We start from the raw sequence: 24458 nt of genomic DNA, 5'->3' as shown, positions 1-24458 counted from the left end.
ACATATCAGGAAATTACAGGGCTCCCCACAATTTTCCATCCAGTTTGTCCTGCCTCCTAAGTTAATATTTTCAGCAAGCTCCAATATTATTTTCCTTGTACTTATCTAAATCATTGACATAAATGGAAACCAAGAGTTCCAGCACAGATCTCTGGGGCACACCATGACCTACATCCCACCTATCTGAAAAACATGCACTCACCCCAACACTTTGCATCTGTCCCCTAGCCATCCTTTTATCTATGAGGCTACAATCACTTTATGACCATGTGCCTTACTTTTCATAACTACTCCCATGTGGCATTTAAGAAGTGCCTTCTGAAAATCCATATATGCAACATCCGCTGTGTTTCTTTGAACTGTACACTGTGAATTCCTCAAAGTATGTATTACGATTTGTCAGCCGTGACCTACATTGTCTATCATAAATCTATGTTGATGGTTGCTGATTAGTCCATGCTTTTCTAAATATCTGCTAGTTTCATCTTGAACTCTAAAAGGTCTGTAGAATGGATTTGCAAGGATTTATGGGCAATGTTCCCTTTAAGCTGCGCAGTCGGACAGTTCTTTGTACCTCCCACGCAGCAGGCTCGCCGGCCTTTCAATTTGAAAGCCACGCACCCGCCCAAAAAATTAATGGTAACATTGCTTATTGGAGGATTGTGGGTTCTTTGTGGATGGCTGAGTTAAGATTAATCATTCTCGTCAGTATTCATCTTCTGATCTTATGTAAGCTGCAACATAAATGCAATTTTCTGTATTTTATGCAATTTCACATAGTTAGGATAATCTGAATTTTAAAAATGGCTTCAGACAACTGTGCCCCTAGAATGGCTGGACAAGGATCCCATTGTTCAGTAGAGAAGTTAGGTTGTAGCTGATCAATACACACAGTGGGTTGTGCAATTTCAGACCTTGCCATCATTTTCAATGGGAACGTCTGTCCTAACCCAAGTTTTATTTTTGTTACAATCCATATCGTAATACATAAGACACAGGCAACTGTTTGTGTCCCTCAAGTTCCTTCACATTGCCACATATGTGAATTCCTCCTTGGTGTTAGCTATCTCAAAAGAACCAGTTTGACTGGGTTGATGTGAAAGCCATCGACCAGAGACTAATTTCCTGAATTGCTAATGTATAGCTTACTTATGATGTGTGTCAGCTCCGATACTGCTTAAAGACCATCTGTAAAGGAACTACTTTTATATCAAAGGAAAATGTCAATATAAATAACTCGTATTTATATAGCGCCTTTAACGTAGTAAAACGTCCCAAGGCGCTTTACAGGAGCATTATCAAACAAAATTTGACACTGACCGGATAAGGAGGTATTAGGGCAGATGACCAAAAGCGTAGTCAAAGAGTTAGGTTTTAAGGAGCGTCTCAAAGGAAGAAAGACAAGTAGAGAGGCGGAGAGATTTAGGGAGAGAATTTCAGAGCTTAGGGCCTCGGCTGCTGAAGATACAGTCGCCAATGGTAGAGTGATTAAAATAGGGTTTATAATTTTATAATCTAGGGGGCCTCTTCAGGTTTCCATTTGTATAGCCATTACAAGTCGTGCAGAACTCCATCTTATGTAAATTACTATCAACAGGGGTAATTCTAACTTTGAGGAATGGTGTAAAATGGGCAATATCAAATTGACCAGCCATTATACACCTTGCCAGAATTTCCCTCCCATTGTCCGTTGGGAAGAGTTGCAAGAATTTTGGACTGTGATCTTGTAATCCTGATACTCCAACCTATGCTTCCATCAAGTGTGACTCCCCACTGGGAGTTCGAGGCCATACAATCGCCTCACATATGTCTAAACTTGACAAAGCTTTTATTAGGCAAATTAAACTGCCTCAGCAGTAATACTATCAAAACAGTTGAAAAAGTTTCTACTAATTCATTTTCTCACTGGAAATGACAGAAAGTTCAAGAAAGATGGGAGAAAAAAAAACTGCTCAGGTTTGGAAGAAATTTATAATGTGATCAGAATATTGCACGCAAAGAATGGGTACTCAATCTTCAAATGAATGGTAATCCTGAAGAAGCAATTTAAAATATTTACCACCATGAAAACATTCGGAATTGCTTTATTCCTTTTAACATTACAAAACTTTTTATTAGTCAGGTGTTGACTGTAGTGGAAACAGCTGTGTATGAAAGGAGTGGGTGGGGATTTTCCTGAGAAGAGCGAACAATAAAAACTGGGCTTAAATGAAGTTTATATCAGTATGCATGATATCACACAACTGAGTGTATTGGTTATTTTTAGAACACTAGGTTATGAGTTCTGATGCAGAAGAATGCCTCCCATTGAAGTCAATGGAAAGAAAATCAGACGGAGTGCAGAATCAGCTGCCAATTCAACATCGATCTTTTTGTGCCGCTGCCTATTTATACCCCGGGAGGTGTGGCACCATCCTGGAGAGAGCAATTCATTTGGTTGGTACCCCTACCACTGGATTCAACATCTAGTCTCTCCACCACCGGCACACTGTTGTTGCAGTATGCATGATTCACAGGATGCATTGCACCAACTCACCAAATTTACTTTGATAGCACCTCCCTCCCCTGTGATCTCTACCGTTAGAAGGACAAGAGCAGAAGTGTCGCGGGAACAGGATCATTTCCAAGTTCTCCTCCAAGTCACACAGCATCCGGACTTGGACATATACAGCTGTTCCATCATCGTCGCTGGGTCATCATCCTGGAATTCCACATCTAACAGCATTGTTGTAGCACAATCGCTGCATGGATTACAGCGGCAAAAGGAGAAGGCCCAGCACCTCTTCTCTGGGCAACTCGGGATGAGCAATAAATGTAGCCTTGCCCACATCCTGACAACAAATTTTTTTAAATTGGCACAAAATGTTCCCTTTTATCGAAATACACTGCAGATGGCTCACTGATGTGACAGAGCAGAAACAAGGTCATTTTTAGTTAACGAGTACAAAGTAGATGCGAGTACAAAGTAGCTTCATAGTCACAGCTACTTTTATCGGCAAAATTAGTGAAGAGAATGTAGCCTGCTGTATGAAAATAATTCAACACAGAGAAACTTGAATTTGGACATGCTCCAAGGTATGCGGAGTCAGAGGAAATGTATTAGCATGGATCGAGAATTGGCTGGCTAACAGAAAGCAGAGAGTCGGGATAAATGGGTCCTTTTCGGGTTGGAAATCGGTGGTTAGTGATGTGCCACAGGGATCGGTGCTGGGACCACAACTGTTTACAATATACATAGATGACCTGGAAGAGGGGACAGAGTGTAGTGTAACAAAATTTGCAGATGACACAAAGATTAGTGGGAAAGCGGGTTGTGTAGAGGACACAGAGAGGCTGCAAAGAGATTTAGATAGGTTAAGCAAATGGTTTGGCAGACGGAATACAATGTCGGAAAATGTGAGGTCATCCACCTTGGAAAAAAAAACAGTAAAAGGGAATATTATTTGAATGGGGAGAAATTACAACATGCTGCGGTGCAGAGGGACCTGGGGGTCCTTGTGCATGAATCCCAAAAAGTTAGTTTGCAGGTGCAGCAGGTAATCGGGAAGGCGAATGGAACGTTGGCCTTCATTGCGAGAGGGATGTAGTACAAAAGCAGGGAGGTCCTGCTGCAACTGTACAGGGTAGTAGTGAGGCCGCACCTGGAGCACTGCGTGCAGTTTTGGTCACCTTACTTAAGGAAGGATATACTAGCTTTGGAGTGGGTACAGAAACGATTCACTAGGCTGATTCCGGAGATGAGGGGGTTACCTTATGATGATAGATTGAGTAGACTGGGTCTTTACTCGTTGGAGTTCAGAAGGATGAGGGGTGATCTTATAGAAACATTTAAAATAATGAAAGGGATAGACAAGATAGAGGCAGAGAGATTGTTTCCACTGGTCGGGGAGACTAGAACTAGGGGGCACAGCCTCAAAATATGGGGGAGCCAATTTAAAACCGAGTTGAGAAGAAATTTCTTCTCCCAGAGGGTTGTGAATCTGTGGAATTCTCTGCCCAGGGAAGCAGTTGAGGCTAGCTCATTGAATGTATTCAAATCACAGATAGATAGATTTTTAACCAATAAGGGAATTAAAGGTTATGGGGAGCGGGTGGGTAAGTGGAGCTGAGTCCACGGCCAGATCAGCCATGATCTTGTTGAGTGGCGAAGCAGGCTCGAGGGGCTAGATGGCCTACTCCTGTTCCTAATTCTTATGTTCTTATGTTCTCCTGTCTGTTATATTTGCAGAACGACATGTTGACCATTCATCGGGCTTAAAAAAAGTAGAATTTATCTGGTGGGCGCCTGTGGAAAGAAGTCACTTTCCACCGTTACTAACCAGTAGGCTTTTCTATCCTGTCTTGGTCGTTGGCAAACTTTCTCTTTTTAGTTTCCCAGAATGACTCTTTTAACTCGCCACATGTTGTTTTGGAATAGACTCACACAGGATACTGACAACAGCAGTACTTTATTCCGAAAACCTCCTCTCGCAGTTTCCACTTACTTCCCAGGCTAAATGTGTTCTCTGGATAGCCAGTACCCCATTGGTTGACACTGGCCCCCCTCCATTTACACTCACTCAGCACTACCACCCCCCCGCCCCCCACCTTTTAAGTTTCTTGCATATAACTGACTTAATGCCACATATCCAAACTACTAGATAACCATTCAAACATGGGAACTGTCTATAAAATGTTACAGAACAAATAAATCACAAACAATTATTTTTGTGATATCTGAATAAGATTTTTTTTTTAAAACTTGCTCAACATCTGATATCAGTTTGTACTGTATTCAACAATAGAGGTCAAGTGGCATCTCACCACTGAAGAATTGGAAAGTTACATACTCCCATTTTGTAAAAAAGTGTGATAGTACTGCAGCAGGACAGTGAAAGGTAACTCTCAAGGATACAGAACATTCAGTATATTTCCTACATTAAAACAGTGACTTTAAAAAGTACTTAATTGGCTATCGAACTTTTTGGGACGGCCAGAGGTCGTGAAAGACGCTTATAATAATGCAAGTCCTTCTTTTTGCTTTTAGTAACCACTGTGAAAAGATCTATACTGGAATAAGTTGATCACTACATAAGAATTAGGAGCAGGAGTAGGCCATTGGCCCCTTGAGCCTGCTCCACCATTCAATCAGGGCTGATCTTTGACCTCAACTTCACTTTCCCACCCGATCCCCATATCCTGCAAGTCCCCTAAAATCCATAAATCTATCTATCTCAGCTTTGAATAGAGAATTCCAAAGATTCATAAGCTCTGACTGAAAAAATTCCTCCTCATCTCATTCTTAAAAGGCCGACCCTTTATCCTGAGACTATGCCCCCTATTTCTAGACTCCCCAACCAGGAGAATCAACCTCTCAGCATCTACCCTGTCAATCTCCCTCAGAATCTTATATATTTCAGTGAGATCACCTCTCATTTTTCTAAACTCGAGAGTATAGCCCAATCTACTTAATCTCTCCTCATAGGACAACCTCTCATCACACTAGTGAACCTTCATTGCACCACCCCTTCCTTAGATAAAGAGACCAAAAATGTGCACAGTACTCCAGGTGTGGTCTCAGCAAATCCCTGTACAATTGTAGCAATTGTAGCAAGACTTCTTTACTCTTGTACTCTAACCCCCTTGCAATAAAGGCCAACAGGCCATTTGCCTTCATAATTGCTCGCTGTACCTGCATGCTGACTCTGTTTTATATATGAGGACACCTCAATCTTGTTGTCTCTTTGAATACCAACATTTAATAATTTCTCAGCAATAAAAAATATTCTGTTTTTCTATTCTTCCTACCTCACATTTCCCCACATTATACTCCATCTGCCACCTTATTGCCCACTCACTTAACCACTCTATATCCCTTTGCAGGCTCTTTGTGTCCTCCTTACAGCTTACTTTACCACCTAGCTTTGTATCATCAGTAAACTTCGATAGATTACACTCGGTCCCTTCATCGAAGTTATTAAAATAGATTGTAAATAGCTGAGGCCCAAGCACTGATCTTTACAGCACCCCACTAGTTACAGCCGGCCAACCTGAAAATGACATGTTTATCCCGACACTCTGTTTTCTGTCCATTAGCCAATTCTCTATCCAGGCTAATATATTACCCCCAACCCCATGAGCCCTTATCTTGCATAACAATCTTTTATGTAGCAGCTTATCGAAAGCCTTTTGGAAATCCAAATATACTACATCCACTGGTTCCCATTTATCTGCCCTGCTAGTTACATCCTCAAAAAACTCAAATATATTTGTCTAACACTATTTCCCTTTCATAAAACCATGTTGGCTCTGCCTAATCATATTATGATTTTCTAAGTGCCCTGTTACTTCCTTAATAATGGATTCCAGCTACGATTAGCTACAGCCTTGTGAGCATAAATGACAATTTAATACCACACATTAGTGACAAATCAAAAGCACTGGAAAAGAAAATTACTTGACTAGTAGTAACTAGTTAGTGCAAGATATTCCTGTAATCAGGAACCAGCTAGTGTAAAAAAAAGACCACTGGTAAAATCCTGTAATCAGTAACCATTAATATAACTATTTCTGCTGGAAACACCCAGTTGATATAATTATCCAATCTGTAAATGTATCTGCGGGCATTTCGAGGTTAGTGTAAATAATCCCTCTAGCCATAAGAGGTTAATGTAAATATCACTGCTGACAGTATCCATTAATGTAAATATATCTGCCAGCAGTGACTAGTTAGTATAAATATATCTGCTGGCGGTTATAGGTTAGTGCAAATATCCCTACTAGCTATGTCAGGTTAGTGTAACTATTCTGACTGTCAGTTCCTGGGTAATGTTTATGGGCCCAAATTTGGCCCACCCATTTTTTCAGCGCACTCACCGGAAATGCACCGACTTCCTAGGATGAAAATGGTGCCGAAAAGATCTCCCCGGATTCTGGCCGCTCTGTGGCCTCTCCCATGGCTTGGCGCGGCGTGGTCTGACCATGAGGGGGCGGAGCTAGGGCCCTGCGCGGAAAACAGTGCCGGCAGCTTAACGCATGCACTGGAGGTTTTGTGCATACGCAGTAGCTCCTGTTCCCAGCCGGAGAGTCCTCTGGGAGGTCATTGGAGAAGTCCCTCGGAGAAGATCTCCTCGGAGATTCCTCGGAGAGTCAGAGTCGGAGTCGGCCCGCTGACTTCCCGGGCCGGGTTAGGAAGGTAGGACTTAAGTTTTATTTTTTATTTATTATTGATGCTTTTTATGCTTCTTGAATGTTGTTGTGAAGGTGTTTCGTGCTTTGCAAGGTCCTCTCCGCTTCCCTTCCCCGCCCCCCGTCTCTGGCTACTTGCGCTGATTTCTTAACTCTCCGCAAGGGTTTTCTGTGCGGTCACAAGTCACCACATATGCTGGCCTAAGTTAGTTTGAAGCAACTATTAGCTGTCCAAACTGGCTTAAATGGCCAAAACGCATGTAGGTGGCTGATAACGCCTCCTTTTGAACAAAACAAAACTAAACTAAAAAAATCCTAAATAACTCACTTACACTGGCGCAAATTGAATGTGCAAAATGGGGATTTTTAAGATACTCCAGAAAAATCAAGTTGCTCAAAAAAATCAGAGCAACTCCTGGGCAATTTTAGGCCCTATATCTCAACAAAGAGGTTTGCTGAAGTAAGATGCTCATCCTACATTTGAACTTTTTAAGCTATCAGACTGCCTTAATCACACAGAAGGCTGGGATACTGCCGATGTTTCTAACGAATGTAAATCAACTGAATAATTAATACCCACTTACAAAATGCTTAACATTTAAGAACATAAGAATTTGGAGCAGGAGTAGGCCATTTGACCCTTCGAGCCTGCTCCGCCATTTAATAAGATCATGGCTGATCTGATCTTGGGCTCAGCTCCACTTAGCTACCCTATATTAATTTATTGATTAATATAGGGTAGCTGAGACAGACAGTAAAATAAATCCATATATTTTCACATCCCAGTCTAATTATGTTGTACAAAGTTAGAAGATAATGACTTATTATTGACTGTCCTAATATTGGCAGTAAAATAATGAAAATGCACAGCTCCCTCCGTGGCTTAGTGCTAAGCCATACAGATCCAAAGGTACCACTTTAATTCCCAGAATTCTTGCTCCTCATTGTTACCCAGTCACTCGTTCAGGAAAGTGCACATGCAGATTTCAGGCAAGGACCGAAACAAGATGTGCTGTGACGCCCTGTACAATTGAATAACCAAAAGTTACTGTCAACATGAAGAATATCCTGAGGCACCAGAGGAGTATTGGTACAAGCAATACCCTGGTAAGATTTAGCCCCTTCAGCAATGGACAAAAATTCAAAAATAAATTATATAAAGCGCTTAATACTACATTCTAAAGCATCTATATATTTCAAGATAGAAGTAATATTGATATGACGTTATCTCAATTCCTTAATCTGTTATAGTCTTGTAACATGCTGCAGTCTGCATCCTATCAAATCGCTGGAGAAATACCACCAACGATGCCTCCGCAAGATCCTGCAAATCCCCTGGGAGGACAGATGCACCAATGTTAGCTTCTTCGACCGGGCCAACATCCCCAGCATTGAAGCACTGACCACACTTGATCAGCTCCGCTTGGCAGGCCACATTGTTCACATGCCTGACACAAGACTCCCAAAGCAAGCGCTCTACTTGGAACTCCTTCACAGCAAACGAGCCAAAGGTGGGCAGAGGAAACATTTCAAGGACACCCTCAAAGCCTCCCTGATAAAGTGCAACATCCCCACCGACACCTGGGAGTCCCTGGCCAAAGACCGCCCCAAGTGGAGGAAGTGCATCCGGGAGGGCGCTGAGCACCTCGAATCTCATCGCCGAGAGCATGCAGAAATCGAGAGCATGCAGAAACCAGGGACAGGGACTGTGGTTCTCGTATTGGACTGTTTCAGTCACCTAAGAACTCATTTTTAGAGTGGAAGCAAGTCTTCCTTGATTCCGAGGGACTGCCTATGATGATCCTAAAACAGCATACATTTACAACCACACTCTTTTTGGCTGCAATTAGCTTTTGACAGTGTGAAGGAAAAGTATATAGGGACATACATTTAGCTGATGGTAACACACATGAGCAGAACTCATGTAGATATTTAGATCTAGAGACATTTTTCTAAAAGACTGAACAGAATCTGGAACCGAGGCTGAGATACTGGAATGGAACATCAACAACTTGTATTTATATAGCACCTTTAATGGTAAAACATCCCAAGGTGCAAAACATCTCAAGGCGCTTCACAGGTGTATTATAAGACAAAAGGTTTGCCACAAAGAGGAATTAGCACAAATAATCAAAAACTTGGCCAAAGAGGTAGGTTTTAAGGAACATCTTAAAGGAGGAAAGAGAGGTGGAGAGATTTCGGGAGGAAATGCAACAGCTTAGGGTCTACAACAGAAGGCACACCAGGTTCAGATGAAGTCACTGAGTATAAAATTCAGGGATATAAAACGGAAGCATTTTAAACAATTCTCAGAAACATCAGGTTACAATTGGCCTAATTCGTCTGTTACGTTTGCCCTCACCTAATGGTTTATGTTTGCAACAAAGTTACTCTTACACAGTATTATCTTTTATTAATGTGCTCACTAATGAATAATTTAAAAGAGTGAAAACAGGACATTGTACTAACCGCTTCTTCATGCTCCTTCCAGCAGTCATAGTCAGTTGCCATAGCAATGCTAACATAGCACATGGCTGCTTCTTTAGCCAGTACCACCTCTGGAACGGTGGTCATGTTGATGACATCGCAATGCCACTGGCGAAACATCAGGCTCTCAGCTCGTGAGGAGAAACGGGGTCCTTCAATTGTAACCATGGTCCCCTTTGCATGGTGTCTAATTCCCAGTTTCTTTACAACATCTATCAATACCTTAAATTCAAATGGAAATAATAAACCAATAAGATATTTGGGGATCATCACTCATCAACAATACCGATAAAAGGAGCACATTTTGAAAATTCAAGGATAGTTCAAAGCAATGGCCTAAATATAACAAGCAGCAGATACAAAAGCATAATTATGAACAAACAGGAGGCTCCATTTTTAACAGGTCTCTCTGTCAACAACATTATATGTGCAGGAGGACGCAGTTGACGGTGTCACACTTGGATAGATTTTCCTCTGGAATTCCCGCTGGGTGCCCGAACATATGCAGTGGACCCAAGATGTGCTGCTTTTGTCAGAGGAACGCTGTACGAAGGAGAATAACTAAATCACTGTGAAGGTAAGTGAAGCTGTCGTTCTTCCCCCAGCGTTTACAACACCGCCTATTTATGCAGATCAAACTTCAACGGATTAACTCCGGTTCAGTTCGATCAAGACACACCCAGGTTGCTGGTCCAATACTAGAAGAATGTCTCAACAAGGTTCCAATGTGTGTCATCGGGTATTTATGGGAGAACAAGATGTAAAAGATCCCCATGCACTTCATCAAAGATGAGTTCTTCTCGTATCCTGGTGAATATTCATCCCTCAACCAACACCACAATGCTGTTTGTAGGACTTTGCTGTGTGCAAATTGACCTATAAAATCTACTACATAAATGCAAGGAGTTCTTTCTTTTATCACATTATGATGTATGTTAGAGCTACCCTATACCTACATACTGGTTCAAGGTTTACCCCTGGCAAGTGAATGTTAGTAAGTGAAAATAATGGCCCCAAATTGCTAGCTCGGGGCATCTCGCAGAGTGCCATTAGCTAGATATTTTTCCTGCACCCTTCCGCTCGAAAATCTTTTGTGCCATAAATTGCTGGAAAATGCAAGCTTATAGCGGCATGGAGAGAGCAATGGGACCTTGGTCAACAACAGGACCAACAATTTATCTCTTTAACCAATGGGATTTAAGGATTGAGAAAGAAACAGAGGAGCATGAAGAAGGAAATAGAACGGATTAGAGTAAAATCTAGTACAGAAAGAAGTGAAAAGTGGAATGAAAGATTGGATTTAGAGAGAGGCAGAAAGGAAAAGTAAGAATTTAATCAAAAAGGGCAGGTATGGCAGCTCAACATTCCTGGTTGCAGGGTTTTCAGACAGGATAGTGAAGGGGGTAAAAAAAGGAAGGGAGGTCACTGTATTGATTAAAGAAACAATTACAGCTGTGAGAAGGGATATGTTAGAGGGGTCATCAAACGAGACCATATGGGTTGAATTAAAGAACAAAAAAGGGGCGATTACACTACAGGGAGTGTACTATAGACCCCAAGCAGTTAGAGGGAGATAGAAGAACAAATATGTGGGCAAATTGCTGTGAAGTGCAAAAACTATAGAACTGTAATAGTGGGGGATTTCAACTATCTTAATATTAACTGGGATAAAGGTAATATGAATGGTACCAGAGGATGCGGAATTCCTAAAATGCATTCAGGAGAACTTCTTTAGTCAGTATGTAACAAGCCCAACATGGGAGGGGGTGGTTCTGGATTTGCTTTTGGGAATGAAGAGGGGCAGGTGGAAGGGGTATCAGTGGGAGAGCATGTTGGTGCTAGTGATCATAATTCAGTAAGATTTAGGGTAATTAAGGACAAAGGGGGACCAGGAATAAAAGTTCTCAATTGGGGTAAAGCCAATTTTGCTGACCTGAGATGGAATTTGGCCAAAGTGGACTGGAAATGGCTGCTTGATGGTAAATCAGTGTCAGAGCAGTGGGAGGCATTCAAGGAGGAGATTCTGAGGATGCAGAGCAAATATGTTCCCCTAAAAAAAAGGGAGGGGCTATCAAATCTAGAGCCCCCAGATGTCAAGGGTAAGATAAAGAAAAAAAGGGAAGCTTATGACAGATACTGGGAACTCAACACTGCAGAAACTCTAGAGGAGTATAAGAAGTGCAGGGGTGCAATTAAAAAAGATATCAGGAAAGCAAAAAAAGAGTATGAAAGAATGTTGGCAAGTAAAATCAGGCAAAACTCAAAGATGTTTTATAAATACATTAAGAGCAAGAGGATAACTAGAGAAAGAGTGACCATAAAGGAAATGTGTGTGTGGAGGCGGAAAATGTGGTCGGATTCTAAAGGAATACTTTGCATCTGTTTTCACAAAAGAAAGGGGCAATGCAGACTTCGCAATGAGGGTTGAGGAATGTGAAATATTAGACGAGATAAATATAGTGAGAGAGGAAGTATTAAGGGGCTTAGCAGCTTTGAAAGTGGATAAATCCCCAGGCTGTTAAGAGAAGCAAAAGAGGAAATAGCAGCGGCTCTGACCATCATTTTCCAATCCTCTCTGGCTACAGTGCCAGAGGACTAGAGGACTGTTAATGTTGTACCTTTGTTTAAATAGGACTTCACCTGTGCTAGTATGTAAAATCAAAAGTCATTGTGAATCTGTAGTGTATGGAATGATACAATGAACTCCGTACTGTGAGCCAGTGACTAGGTGTAATCTGATCAGTCTTTAATGGCTTCCAGAAGTGAAGATACAAAGGTGAAGTTCAGGTTACATACCGGGCCTAGCACGAGTGTACCTATGACCCTAGGACCTCCGGCGGTAGTGCCCTCTGATGGAGGGCAGACCTTATGTACATACATTACAGAATCAATGCAAGGGGGAAGAAAAAGGTTCAACACTGATACTGCCCAAGTCCAAGCATTGTATATTTAATTATTACAGATTATGGATTGGATCTAATTACCAACTGTAATGAAAAAAAACAAGTCCCATGAACAGTTTTAAAATCCTAACCTTAAACAGGTGTGTCTTTTCTAAGATAATTAATGAAACTTCTGTCTGTGTTTTCTGACCACTATGATGCAACCAAGCATATTTGAGCTGTTCTCATTTTCCCAGCCTTCGAAACGATGTCTCATTATCCAGACACAAGGACGGGCAAGAATTGACCACAATAGACTAAACAGAACTATTAATAGATTAAGCTACAGATGAACAGTGGGAGGTATTCAAAAATATATCTGGTAGAATACGAGACCTATATATATTCTTAAAGGCCACGAGCTCAACGTGTGTAAGTAAACAACTTTGGCCAACAAGTGAGAGATCGTATGAAACTAAAAGAACGGTATTATGAGAAGGCAAATAACAGTAGAGATCCCTTGGACTGGGCGAGATATGAAGAACAGCGAATGGATATAAAGAAAGTGGTAAGAGCTGAAACAGGAGAATATGAGAAAAAGCTTGTGAGGGCATCAATAACAACACCAAAGGTTTCTACAAATATATTAAGAGAAAGAGGGTGGCAAAGAGTAACGTGGGCCCCTTAATGATAGATGCTGATGATATTGTAATTAGAAATCAGGAAATGATTTTAGACTTACTAAATAGCTATAATAAAAACAGAAAATGCTGGAAATACTCAGCAGGTTAAGCAGATATGTGGAGAGAAAAACAGCGTTAACGTTTCAAATAGATGACCTTACTTCAGAACATTCAGATCATCGACACGGAGGGGCCACCATTTTAGAAATTGCTCTACCTCAGGAGCGGAGCAGTGTCTAGGACCGCTCCGCCCATTTTCCCATCGTGGCATGCATGTGCCGACCTTTTTCCGACTGGCGGGGACACCCTCACAAAATTGCCCTCGTGAAATTGCCCCTTACCCAAAATTGTCCCACGGGAGAGGGCCCGCCGCTGGTTGGTGTCCCGGACAGCTTTTGCTGCCAGTGCACTCTGTGTGCAATAGCAGCCCGGCCACCCTTAAAGGGGAGGATACACTGCCGCGACCGCCATGTTATTTTTTTTTGTCAGCCAACTGCCAGGTCGGCCCGACAATTATGCCCTCGGGTTCAGCCGGGCCACCCCCTCTTGGGTACCAGGCCGCTGGCTCGGCCGAAACCCTCCCTGGTGGCCCAGTGAACCTAACTAAAATAACTGCAGAGTTCACAGTGGCCCTCCCCTTTACCTGAAGGGGAGAGATGTTGTGACGTCATCAGTGCGATGACATCTTCACTGCAGCGCTGATGACTGACAGTGGCGAACACTCCGTACCGCCCCCCACTTCCGCCCCGCTAGTGATGGCTACTTTGCTCCGCTCCCACTTCCACCCCCATGATGATCCACTTCTGCCCCGCTGGAAAAACCCCCGAGGAGCTGAATTTCGCTGGATAGGCTGCCCAGAACGCATCCAAGAGGGTAGGTGCACCCCGTTTCCAGCGGAGGGCAATTTCTACCCTAAATCTGTTAAACCTTAACAAAAATGAGAGCGCATGGAATTGGAGGCAACCTATTGGCTTGGGTAGGGAATTGGTTAGAAGGGAGTGATGTCCCTACCCCAACCTCCCGGACCTATACTTTGGCTTCAGCTTTTCACTATATTTATAAATGACTTGGATGAAGAAATAGAGAGTTCTATATCTATGTTTGCTGACGACACTAAGTTAGGTGGCACAATAAATACTACAGGTGGGAGCAGAAAGTTGCAAGGACATTGATAGATTAAGTGAGTGAACAAAACTGTGGCTGATGGAGTTCAATGTAGGAAAGTGTGAGGTCACAGAAACATAGAAAATAGGTGCAGGAGCAGGCCATTCAGCCTTTCTAGCCTGCACCGCCATTCAATGAGTTCATGGCTGAACATGAAACATCAGTACCCCCTTCCTGCTTTCTCGCCATAACCCTTGATCCCCCGCGTAGTAAGGACTTCATCTAACTCCCTTTTGAATATATTTAGTGAATTGGCCTCAACTACTTTCTGTGGTAGAGAATTCCACAGGTTCACCACTCTCTGGGTGAAGAAGTTTCTCCTCATCTCGGTCCTAAATGGCTTACCCCTTATCCTCAGACTGTGACCCCTGGTTCTGGACTTCCCCAACATTGGGAACATTCTTTCTGCACCTAACCTGTCTAAACCCGTCAGAATTTTAAACGTTTCTATGAGGTCCCCTCTCATTCTTCTGAACTCCAGTGAATACAAGCCCAGTTGATCCAATCTTTCTTGATAGGTCAGTCCCGCCATCCCGGGAATCAGTCTGGTGAACCTTCGCTGCACTCCCTCAATAGCAAGAATGTCCTTCCTCAAGTTAGGAGACCAAAACTGTACACAATACTCCAGGTGTGGCCTCACCAAGGCCCTGTACAACTGTAGCAACACCTCCCTGCCCCTGTATTCAAATCCCCTCGCTATGAAGGCCAACATGCCATTTGCTTTCTTAACCGCCTGCTGTACCTGCATGCTAACCTTCAATGACTGATGTACCATGACACCCAGGTCTCGTTGCACCTTCCCTTTTCCTAATCTGTCACCATTCAGATAATAGTCTGTCTCTCTGTTTTTACCACCAAAGTGGATAACCTCACATTTATCCACATTATACTTCATCTGCCATGCATTTGCCCACTCACCTAACCTATCCAAGTCACTCTGCAGCCTAATAGCATCCTCCTCGCAGCTCACACTGCCACCCAACTTAGTATCATCCGCAAATTTGGAGATACTGCATTTAATCCCCTCGTCTAAATCATTAATGTACAATGTAAACAGCTGGGGCCCCAGCACAGAACCTTGCGGCACTCCACTAGTCACTGCCTGCCATTCTGAAAAGTACCCGTTTACTCCTACTCTTTGCTTCCTGTCTGACAACCAGTTCTCAATCCACGTCAGCACACTACCCCCAATCCCATGTGCTTTAACTTTGCACATTAATCTCTTGTGTGGGACCTTGTCGAAAGCCTTCTGAAAGTCCAAATATACCACATCAACTGGTTCTCCTTTGTCCACTTTGCTGGAAACATCCTCAAAAAATTCCAGAAGATTTGTCAAGCATGATTTCCCTTTCACAAATCCATGCTGACTTGGACCTATCATGTCACCATTTTCCAGATGCACTGCTATGACATCCTTAATAATTGATTCCATCATTTTACCCACTACTGAGGTCAGGCTGACCGGTCTATAATTCCCTGTTTTCTCTCTCCCTCCTTTTTTAAAAAGTGGGGTTACATTGGCTACCCTCCACTCCATAGGAACTGATCCAGAGTCAATGGAATGTTGGAAAATGACTGTCAATGCATCCGCTATTTCCAAGGCCACCTCCTTAAGTACTCTAGGATGCAGTCCATCAGGCCCTGGGGATTTATCGGCCTTCAATCCCATCAATTTCCCCAACACAATTTCCCGACTAATAAAGATTTCCCTCAGTTCCCCCTCCTTACTAGACCCTCTGACCCCTTTTATATCCGGAAGGTTGTTTGTATCCTCCTTAGTGAATACCGAACCAAAGTACTTGTTCAATTGGTCTGCCATTTCTTTGTTCCCCGTTATGACTTCCCCTGATTCTGACTGCAGGGGACCTACATTTGTCTTCACCAACCTTTTTCTCTTTACATACCTATAGAAACTTTTGCAATCCGCCTTAATGTTCCCTGCAAGCTTCTTCTCGTACTCCATTTTCCCTGCCCTAATCAAACCCTTTGTCCTCCTCTGCTGAGTTCTAAATTTTTCCCAGTCCCCAGGTTCGCTGCTATTTCTGGCCAATTTGTATGCCACTTCCTTGGCTTTAATACTATCCCTGATTTCCCTTGATAGCCACGGTTGAGCCACCTTCCCTTTTTTATTTTTACGCCAGACAGGAATGTACAATTGTTGTAATTCATCCATGCGGTCTCTAAATGTCTGCCATTGCCCATCCACAGTCAACCCCCTAAGTATCATTCGGCAATCTATCCTAGCCAATTCACGCCTCATACCTTCAAAGTTACCCTTCTTTAAGTTCTGGACCATGGTCTCTGAAATTACTGTTTCATTCTCCATCCTAATGCAGAATTCCACCATATTATGGTCACTCTTCCCCAAGGGCCCTCGCACAATGAGATTGCTAATTAATCCTCTCTCATTACACAACACCCAGTCTAAGATGGCCTCCCCCCTAGTTGGTTCCTCAACATATTGGTCTAGAAAACCATCCCTTATGCACTCCAGGAAATCCTCCTCCACTTTGGAGCCAAGAAAGAAAGAGCAGTGTATTTTGTAAATGGCGAGAAGCTGGGAACTGTGGAGGAGCAGAGAGCTTTAGGGGTCCAAGTACAGAAATCACCAAAAGCTAGTGGATAGGTACAAAAATAATTACAAAGGCTAATGGAATATTGTCCTAAGCGGGTTGGAATACATAGAAAACATTGAAAATAGGTGCAGGAGTAGGCCATTCGACCCTTCAAGCCTGCACCACTATTCAATATGATCATGGCTGATCATGCACTTCAGTACCCCATTCCTGCTTTCTCTCCATACCCCTTGACCCCTTTAGCCGTAAGGGCCACATCTAACTCCCTTTTGAATATATCTAATGAATTGGCCTCAACAACTTTCTGTGGTAGAGAATTCCACATGCTGACAATGCTAACAAAGGGGTGCGAGGCCTGTTACAGCTGTACAGGGCTCTAGTTAGACTGCATCTGGAGTACTGCATTCAGTGCTGGGCATCGCACCTCTGGAAGGATGGGGTACAGTGCAGATTCACCAGAATGATACCGGGGCTAAAAGGGTTAAATTATGAGGACAGGTTGCATAGACTAGGCTTGTATTCACTTTAATATAGAAGATTAAGGGGTGATCTAATTAAGGTGTTTAAAATGATTAAAGGAGTTGATAGAGTAGATAGGAAGAAACTATTTCCTCTGTGGGGGAGTCTAGAACAAGGGGGTATCGCCTTAAAATTAGAGCGAGGTTATCCAGGGGTGATGTCATAAAGGAATTCTTCATACAAAGAAAAGTGGAAATCTGGAACTCTCTTCCCCCTAATAGCAGTTTAGACTAGGTCCATTGAAAATTTCGAAATTGAGTGCGATAGATTTGTGTTAGGCAAAGGTGTTAAGGGCTACAGGGCCAAGGCGGGTAGATGGAGTTAAGATACAGATCATCCATGATCCAACTTAACGGTGGAACAGTCTTGAGGGGCTGAATGACCTAATCCTCTTCCTAAGTTCTTTCTATGTTCCTAAATTCAACGGGTTTAATGCGGCTCAGTTTAAAGTCATTGGGGGCGAAATTGCCCGACGCCCCGATTGGGGGCGGTAACCAGTTGGGCCGCTAAATTGGGCTTACCGACCCTCAAAGTGGAGCACAATCTTGCGTGTTCCACTTCCGTTCGGGGTGGTTCCGGGGCTACTGAGGCGGGGAGCGAAGCGCTACGCGGATGCTCCACGTAGCGCTGACACGCTTCAACGCCCCTCCCCTTCGTTTAAAGGGGAGCACCGCTGTGCACCTGCAAGACCTCTGATGTCCTCTGCTAGGTCACCAGGGCAAAACGGAGTGCCGGGCTGCACGATGGCTGTCTGGAGATAATCGAAATGCTAGAATCTGCTCCAGCAGCAGTGAACTCCACGCATCCCCACTTCCGGCTTTCTCGTACGTCGCACTGCGCATGCGCGACCGAATCGAGTGCTCATGTGCTGGTGGACATAAATGCCTGGGCTATCGTTATGGCTTTGCTCAGATTCGGTGTTTCAACAGTCAATAGTTTGCGAAGGATTACCTCCTGGCCAATGCCAAGCACAAAAAAGTCTCTTAGCATTTGTTCAAGGAATGCATCAAATTCACAATGTCCTGCAAGATGCCTTAGTTCGGCGACGTAGCTTGTCACTTCCTGGCCCTCCGACCGTTGACACGTGTAGAACTGATACCTCGCCATCAAAACCCTTTCCTTCGGATTTAGGTGCTCCCGGACCAGCGTACACAATTCTTCATAAGATTTGGTTGTTGGTTTTATCGGAGCTAGAAGATTTTTCATGAGGCCATAGGTTGTTGCCCCACAGACGATAAGGAGGATCGCCCTTCGTTTGGCAGCATTCTCGTCCCCTTCCAGCTCGTTGGCCACGAAGTATTGGTTGAGTCTCTCCACGAAGGCCTCCCAATCATCTCCTTCTGAGAACTTCTCCAGGATACCAACAGTTCTTTGCATTTTCGCGTGGTTGTTCGTTACCTCGTCGCCAATTATTATGCTCAAAATAAAGGATGAAACTGATTATTGTGTGCAATGAGTAAGTGTGACCTTAGCTCCTTGAATTAAACTCCAGAGTGCAGGTACAGCATGGGAGGCCTGCTTATATACAGTGCTCCCAAGGGATGCTGGGATCCCTTGGGACTCCAATAGGTAGGCCCTCTGGTGGTGGTGTGATATAGGTTGCCAAGGGTTAAATACGTAACAGATAGGGTAGATAGAGATAAACTATTTCCGCTGGTTAGCGAATCTAGGACTAGAGCCAGGCCTTTCAGGAGTGGTTAGGATTCACTTCTACATGCAAAGGGTGGTAGAAATGTTGAACTCTCTTTCACAAGCAGCAGTTGATGCTGGGTCAACTGTTAATTGTAAATCAGAGATTCATAGCTTTCCGTTAACCAAAGGTATTAAGGAATATGGGGCAAAGGCTGGTATATGGAGTTAGGTCACAGATCAGCCAGGATCTCACTGAATAGCGGAACAGACTCAAGGGACTAACTGGCCTACTCCTGTTCCTATAGTACACAGCTCCCTGTAGATACACAGGCATTAAAGTTGGTGTTAGATCCTTCTTGGCAGAAATCCATGTTGTGTATTGAGATATAAATGCTGGAAGTACATAGCAGGTCAGTCATCTATAAAGGAATAAGCCAAGTTAACATTTCAGGCATATACACTTCATCAGAAACCAGCATCATTAATTCCAATGGAAGGGATCCATCCAGAATGTTAACTTGTTGCTTTTTGTTAAGATTCTAGCTAACCTGCTGAGCATTTCCAGCATTTTCTATTTTTATTTCAGATTTCCAGCATTTTCAATCATCTTTTTCTTTATTTGTATCAAGTGTTGAGAATTGAATTTACATAGGTTGCAAAGGAAGAACCAGACTTACACTGCAAGGCCTTAAAATAAATTAAAATAAACAAACAAATTAAGTTAGGTCCAGTGATTTCAGCTGGAAGATTCCCAGCACTCTCACGGCCTGGTCTGTACACACCCAAGTTTTATGTAACCCGGAGCAGACTTTCCAGTAGGTTACACCATGTACAAACATGAGTATCAGACAAACAATTAAAATCAGACAGCTGTAATTTACTCTCCCATTCCACCAGCAATTATACTCATGAAGTCCTTCAGGAACCCCTTTTTTTGTTTAACTGAAATGTCAGATGGCAAATATATGAGGTAGCAAAACCGATAGCTTCTTCATTTGTGAAGACGTTTAAGGCTATGTTTTCTACCAGTTGACTCTGACTGGACAATAAATTTGGCCCTTAAATTTATGACCTCACTGGGAGGCATCTTTCACTAAAAACTTATATATCTCAATAGGAGCATTTCCACAGCTCCTCCACTCATTTCTGGTAATATCAATGGGAAAAACGTACAGAGTATGTGAGGATTTGAAAAGACAATCACAGCTGTTCAGTGTAAATTAAATTGAAGGAACTTCTGGTGGCATGCTTGAATTTTCTTAATTTAATCTCGGGATGTGGACATCGCTGGCAAGGCCGACATTTATTGCCCATCCTCAGCTGCCCTGAGAAGGTGTGGTAGGTCTTTCTGAACTGCTGCAATAGCTGTTTGTTTCAACTGAGTGGCACGCTAGTCCACTTCAGAGGGCAGTTAAGAGTCTGACACGTTGGTATGGGACTGGAGTCATATATAGGCCCAGACCAGTTAAGGACAACAGGTTTCCTTCCCTAAGTGACAGCTTCACGGTCACGGTTATTGATATCAACATTTTTTTATTTCCACATTTTTAAAACAAAATTCAAATTCTCAAACTGCCATGGTAGGATTTGAACTCAGGTCCTTTGGATTATTAGTCCAGCCTCTGGATTACTGGTCCAGTAACATGGCACTAGACGACCATATTCATAACTCCAATTAAATTTGCTGAGTCTACTAGAAGCTACACCTCGAAGTCTTCCTGGAGCCTGCCTTCAATGTGGATAGTTAGTCAGAAGATTCTGTGGCATAAGGATAACATTACATGTTCAAATTTGTTTGTGTCATCTGTGTTTAGTAGTCAGTAAGATGCCTGTTTGTGCTAGTCCAGGATGTAGTACTCACCTCTCTGGTTTTCCTACAGAATGGGTCAGCCATTGGAATGTGACAAACTCCTATTGGGCTAGTTAGATTCCCATCATAGTACGTCTGGTGCCTCTTTGTCGTTCTGTGATTGAATGAAACAAAATGACATAACTTTTATTGAGTTATACAGAGCACCTGTGTTAGCGATAGTTGGAAAATTGAACAAAATAATAATTACTAAGATTTAAAAAAAGTAAAAGTATCCTCTTTGAAAAATCATCTGAGGAATTTGGTCACTTCTATTTTGTGTGACATATTAGTCATAAGAATAATGTCAAAGGAAGTCAGAGAACATAAGAAATAAGAGCAGGAGTAGGCCATTAGGCCCCTCGAGCCTGCTCCGCCATTCAATAAGATCATGGCTAATCTGATCATGGACTCAACTCCACTTCCCTGCCCGCTCCCCATATTCCCTGATCGCTCAAAAATTTGTCTATCTCCGCCTTAAATATATTCAATGACCCAGCCTCCACAGCTCTCTGGGGCAGATAATTCCATAGATTTACAATCCTCTGAGCAAAAATTCCTCCTCATCTCAGTTTTAAATGGATGGTCCCTTATTCTGAGACTGTGCCCCCTAGTTTTAGTTTCCCCTATGAGTGGAAATATCCTCTGCATCCACCTTGTCGAGCCCCCTCATTATCTTATATATTTCGATAAGATCACCTCTCATTCTGCTAAACTCCAATTGTATAGGCCCAACCTACTCAACTTATCTTCATAAGTCAACCCCCTCATTTTCAGAATCAACCAAGTGAACCTTCTCTCAACAGCCTCCAATGCAAGTATTCTCTTCCTTAAATACGGAGACCAAAACTGTACGCAGTACTCTAGATGTGGCCTCACCAATACCCTGTACAATTGTAGCAGGACTTGTCTGCTTTTATACTCTATCCCCCTTGCAATAAAGGCCAACATTCCATTTGCCTTCCTGATTACCTGCTGTACCTGCATACTAACTTTGTGTTTCATGCACAAGGACCCCCAGGCCCCCTCTGTACTGCAGCACTTTGCAATTTTTCTCCATTTAAATTATAATTCGTTTTTCTATTTTTTCTGCCAAAGTGGATAACCTCACATTTACCCACGTTATACTCCATCTGCCAAATTTTTGCCCACTCACTTAGCCTGTCTATATCCCCTTGCAGATTTTGTGTGTCCTCCTCACAATTTGCTTTCGCACCCATCTTTGTATCATCAGCAAACTTGGCTACATTACACTCGGTCCCTTCATCCAAGTTATTAATATAGATTGTAAATAGTTGTAGAATATATCATTGTGGCTCATGTGTTCTCTAGCTGCACCATACAAATATCCTCTGCAGTCAGTTGCTCCATCGTCAGTGGTGTAGATGTGCAGTCCTTTGAAATGAAAGGTTAAACGAAGGGGCTCTGACCTTTTCTGATGGTTCAAATGGATATTGAAGATCCCATGGAAATGGTTGAAAGCAAGAAGATCTACTGTCCTGGTCAACATTCTTCCCTCAACCAAAGTCATTGCTGCTTGGAGGATCTTATTAAACACAACATAGATACTGTATGCCTACATAATACAGTCATTGCATGTCAAACTAATTCATTTTATGTGAAGCATTTTGGGATGTTTCTGAAAGATGCGATAAGGCACTAAATAGGTCCAAGTCTTTTTTCCGTTCAAGCGTGGTAACCAATTTTAAACATTGTAAACTAAACATTTCCATTTAAATTTTCAATTGTCTAAAGGGAGAAGAAAGACATCTTACGTGGCAGGGAGCACACCCTATGAGTTTCTTAAATCTCAACCTGTCATCTGTAATATTTAAATTCTACGGGCCAGATTTTTGGCTTTCGGGGTTATTCGGTGAAAATGGTAGTAATAGATGAAACTTACCATTTTTAACACGAACATTTGGCCTTTACATCGGAGGTAAGGGAGGCGTTGCACAAGCATTCGTGCGCAAAACACGAGCTTTGGCAACTTTATTCCGGGGCCGGGAGCGCTGCGAGAGAAGCCTTGGGACAGCGGGGGAATACAAAAAAAAATTCCAAAAACATTGACAAGACCCATAACTAAGTAATCGCTGCAAAAAAATTTAAAAATAAAAACTTTAACTGACCTTTTTTTTTTCAGGTTTTCGTACTTACCGCTGCTGGCAAGGCTGCACCGACAGGTTTGACCTGTCGCTATTCTGGGCACGGCGTACAGGTCGGGAGAGTGCCGAAACTCAGGCACAAACGCAATCAGAGTCGTTGCACGTCAGCGCACCTCTCCCTGGCAGCACTTGGAAGCATCGCCGCAAACAGGTACCCGAGGATCCCGCCCAGGATTTGCGACCAGGTTTTCGCTGCGGAGGGTCAAATCGCGGCAAAAACCTGGTCGCAAACCTGCCGAAAATCCAGCCCAATAATATTCATAATCCAAAATATTCAATGGATAACTTTGGAGCATCATTTATCCCATTGTTGGGAAGACTTTGATAACAAGTGATAATCTTTGTTGATGAGATCTAAAAGGATATAATTCACTGTTCCCTACTCACTACATGAGTACTGTTTGAATCTTCCATCAATGGTGTTTGTAAAACTAACCAATTACTTCTCATTCAAAAGCAATAAACGTTCACTTAGTTTAAAAATTACCTTCTTGATCAACATTTCCAAAACCAGAAAAATCTGTAATCTTCTTCAATTAGGCCTGTCTGCCATCTTTAGAAGATAAGAATTAGGAACAGGCCATCTAGCCCCTCGAGCCTGCTCCGCCATTCAACAAGATCATGGCTGATCTGGCCGTGGACTCAGCTCCACTTACCCGCCCGCTCCCCATAACCTTTAATTCCCTTATTGGTTACAAATCTATCTATCTGTGACTTGAATACATTCAATGAGCTAGCCTCAACTGCTTCCTTGGGCAGAGAATTCCACAGATTCACAACCCTCTGGGAGAAGAAATTCCTTCTCAACTCGGTTTTAAATTGGCTCCCCCGTATTTTGAGGCTGTGCCCCCTAGTTCTAGTCTCCCCGACCAGTGGAAACAACCTCTCTGCCTCTATCTTGTCTATCCCTTTCATGATTTTAAATGTTTCTATCAGATCACCCCTCATCCTTCTGAACTCCAACGAGTAAAGATCCAGTCTACTCAATCTATCATCCTAAGGTAACCCCCTCATCTCCGGAATCAGCCTAGTGAATCGTCTCTGTACCCCCTCCAAAGCTAGTATATCCTTCCTTAAGTAAAGTGACCAAAACTGCACGCAGTACTCGAGGTGCGGCCTCACCAATACCCTATACAGTTGCAGAAGGACCTCCCTGCTTTTGTACTCCATCCCTCTCGCAATGAAGGCCAACATTCCATTCGCCTTCCTGATTACCTGCTGCACCTGCAAACTAACTTTTTGGGATTCATGCACAAGGATCCCCAGGTCCCTCTGCACCTCAGCATGTTGTAATTTCTCCCCATTCAAATAATATTCCCTTTTACTGTTTTTTT

General features: G+C 42.9%; 1 protein-coding gene across 1 annotated transcript in view; it reads right to left on the bottom strand.

Annotated features, from left to right (window-relative positions):
- Nucleotides 1-24458, bottom strand: part of mtap (methylthioadenosine phosphorylase) — a 306586-nt gene that overhangs the window by 85941 nt on the left and 196187 nt on the right. Inside the window, exons 5-6 of the mRNA XM_070857020.1 lie at nt 20972-21074; nt 9637-9876 (exon numbers count right to left, since the gene is read on the bottom strand). Of these exons, the coding sequence (XP_070713121.1) occupies nt 9637-9876; nt 20972-21074 (343 nt within the window). The remainder of the gene's footprint in view (nt 1-9636; nt 9877-20971; nt 21075-24458) is intronic.

Source organism: Pristiophorus japonicus, chromosome 1 (assembly GCF_044704955.1).
Source record: "Pristiophorus japonicus isolate sPriJap1 chromosome 1, sPriJap1.hap1, whole genome shotgun sequence".
NCBI lineage: Eukaryota > Metazoa > Chordata > Chondrichthyes > Pristiophoridae > Pristiophorus > Pristiophorus japonicus.
Note: the sequence above shows the minus strand (reverse complement) of the source record. Positions and strands in the feature narration are given on the sequence as shown.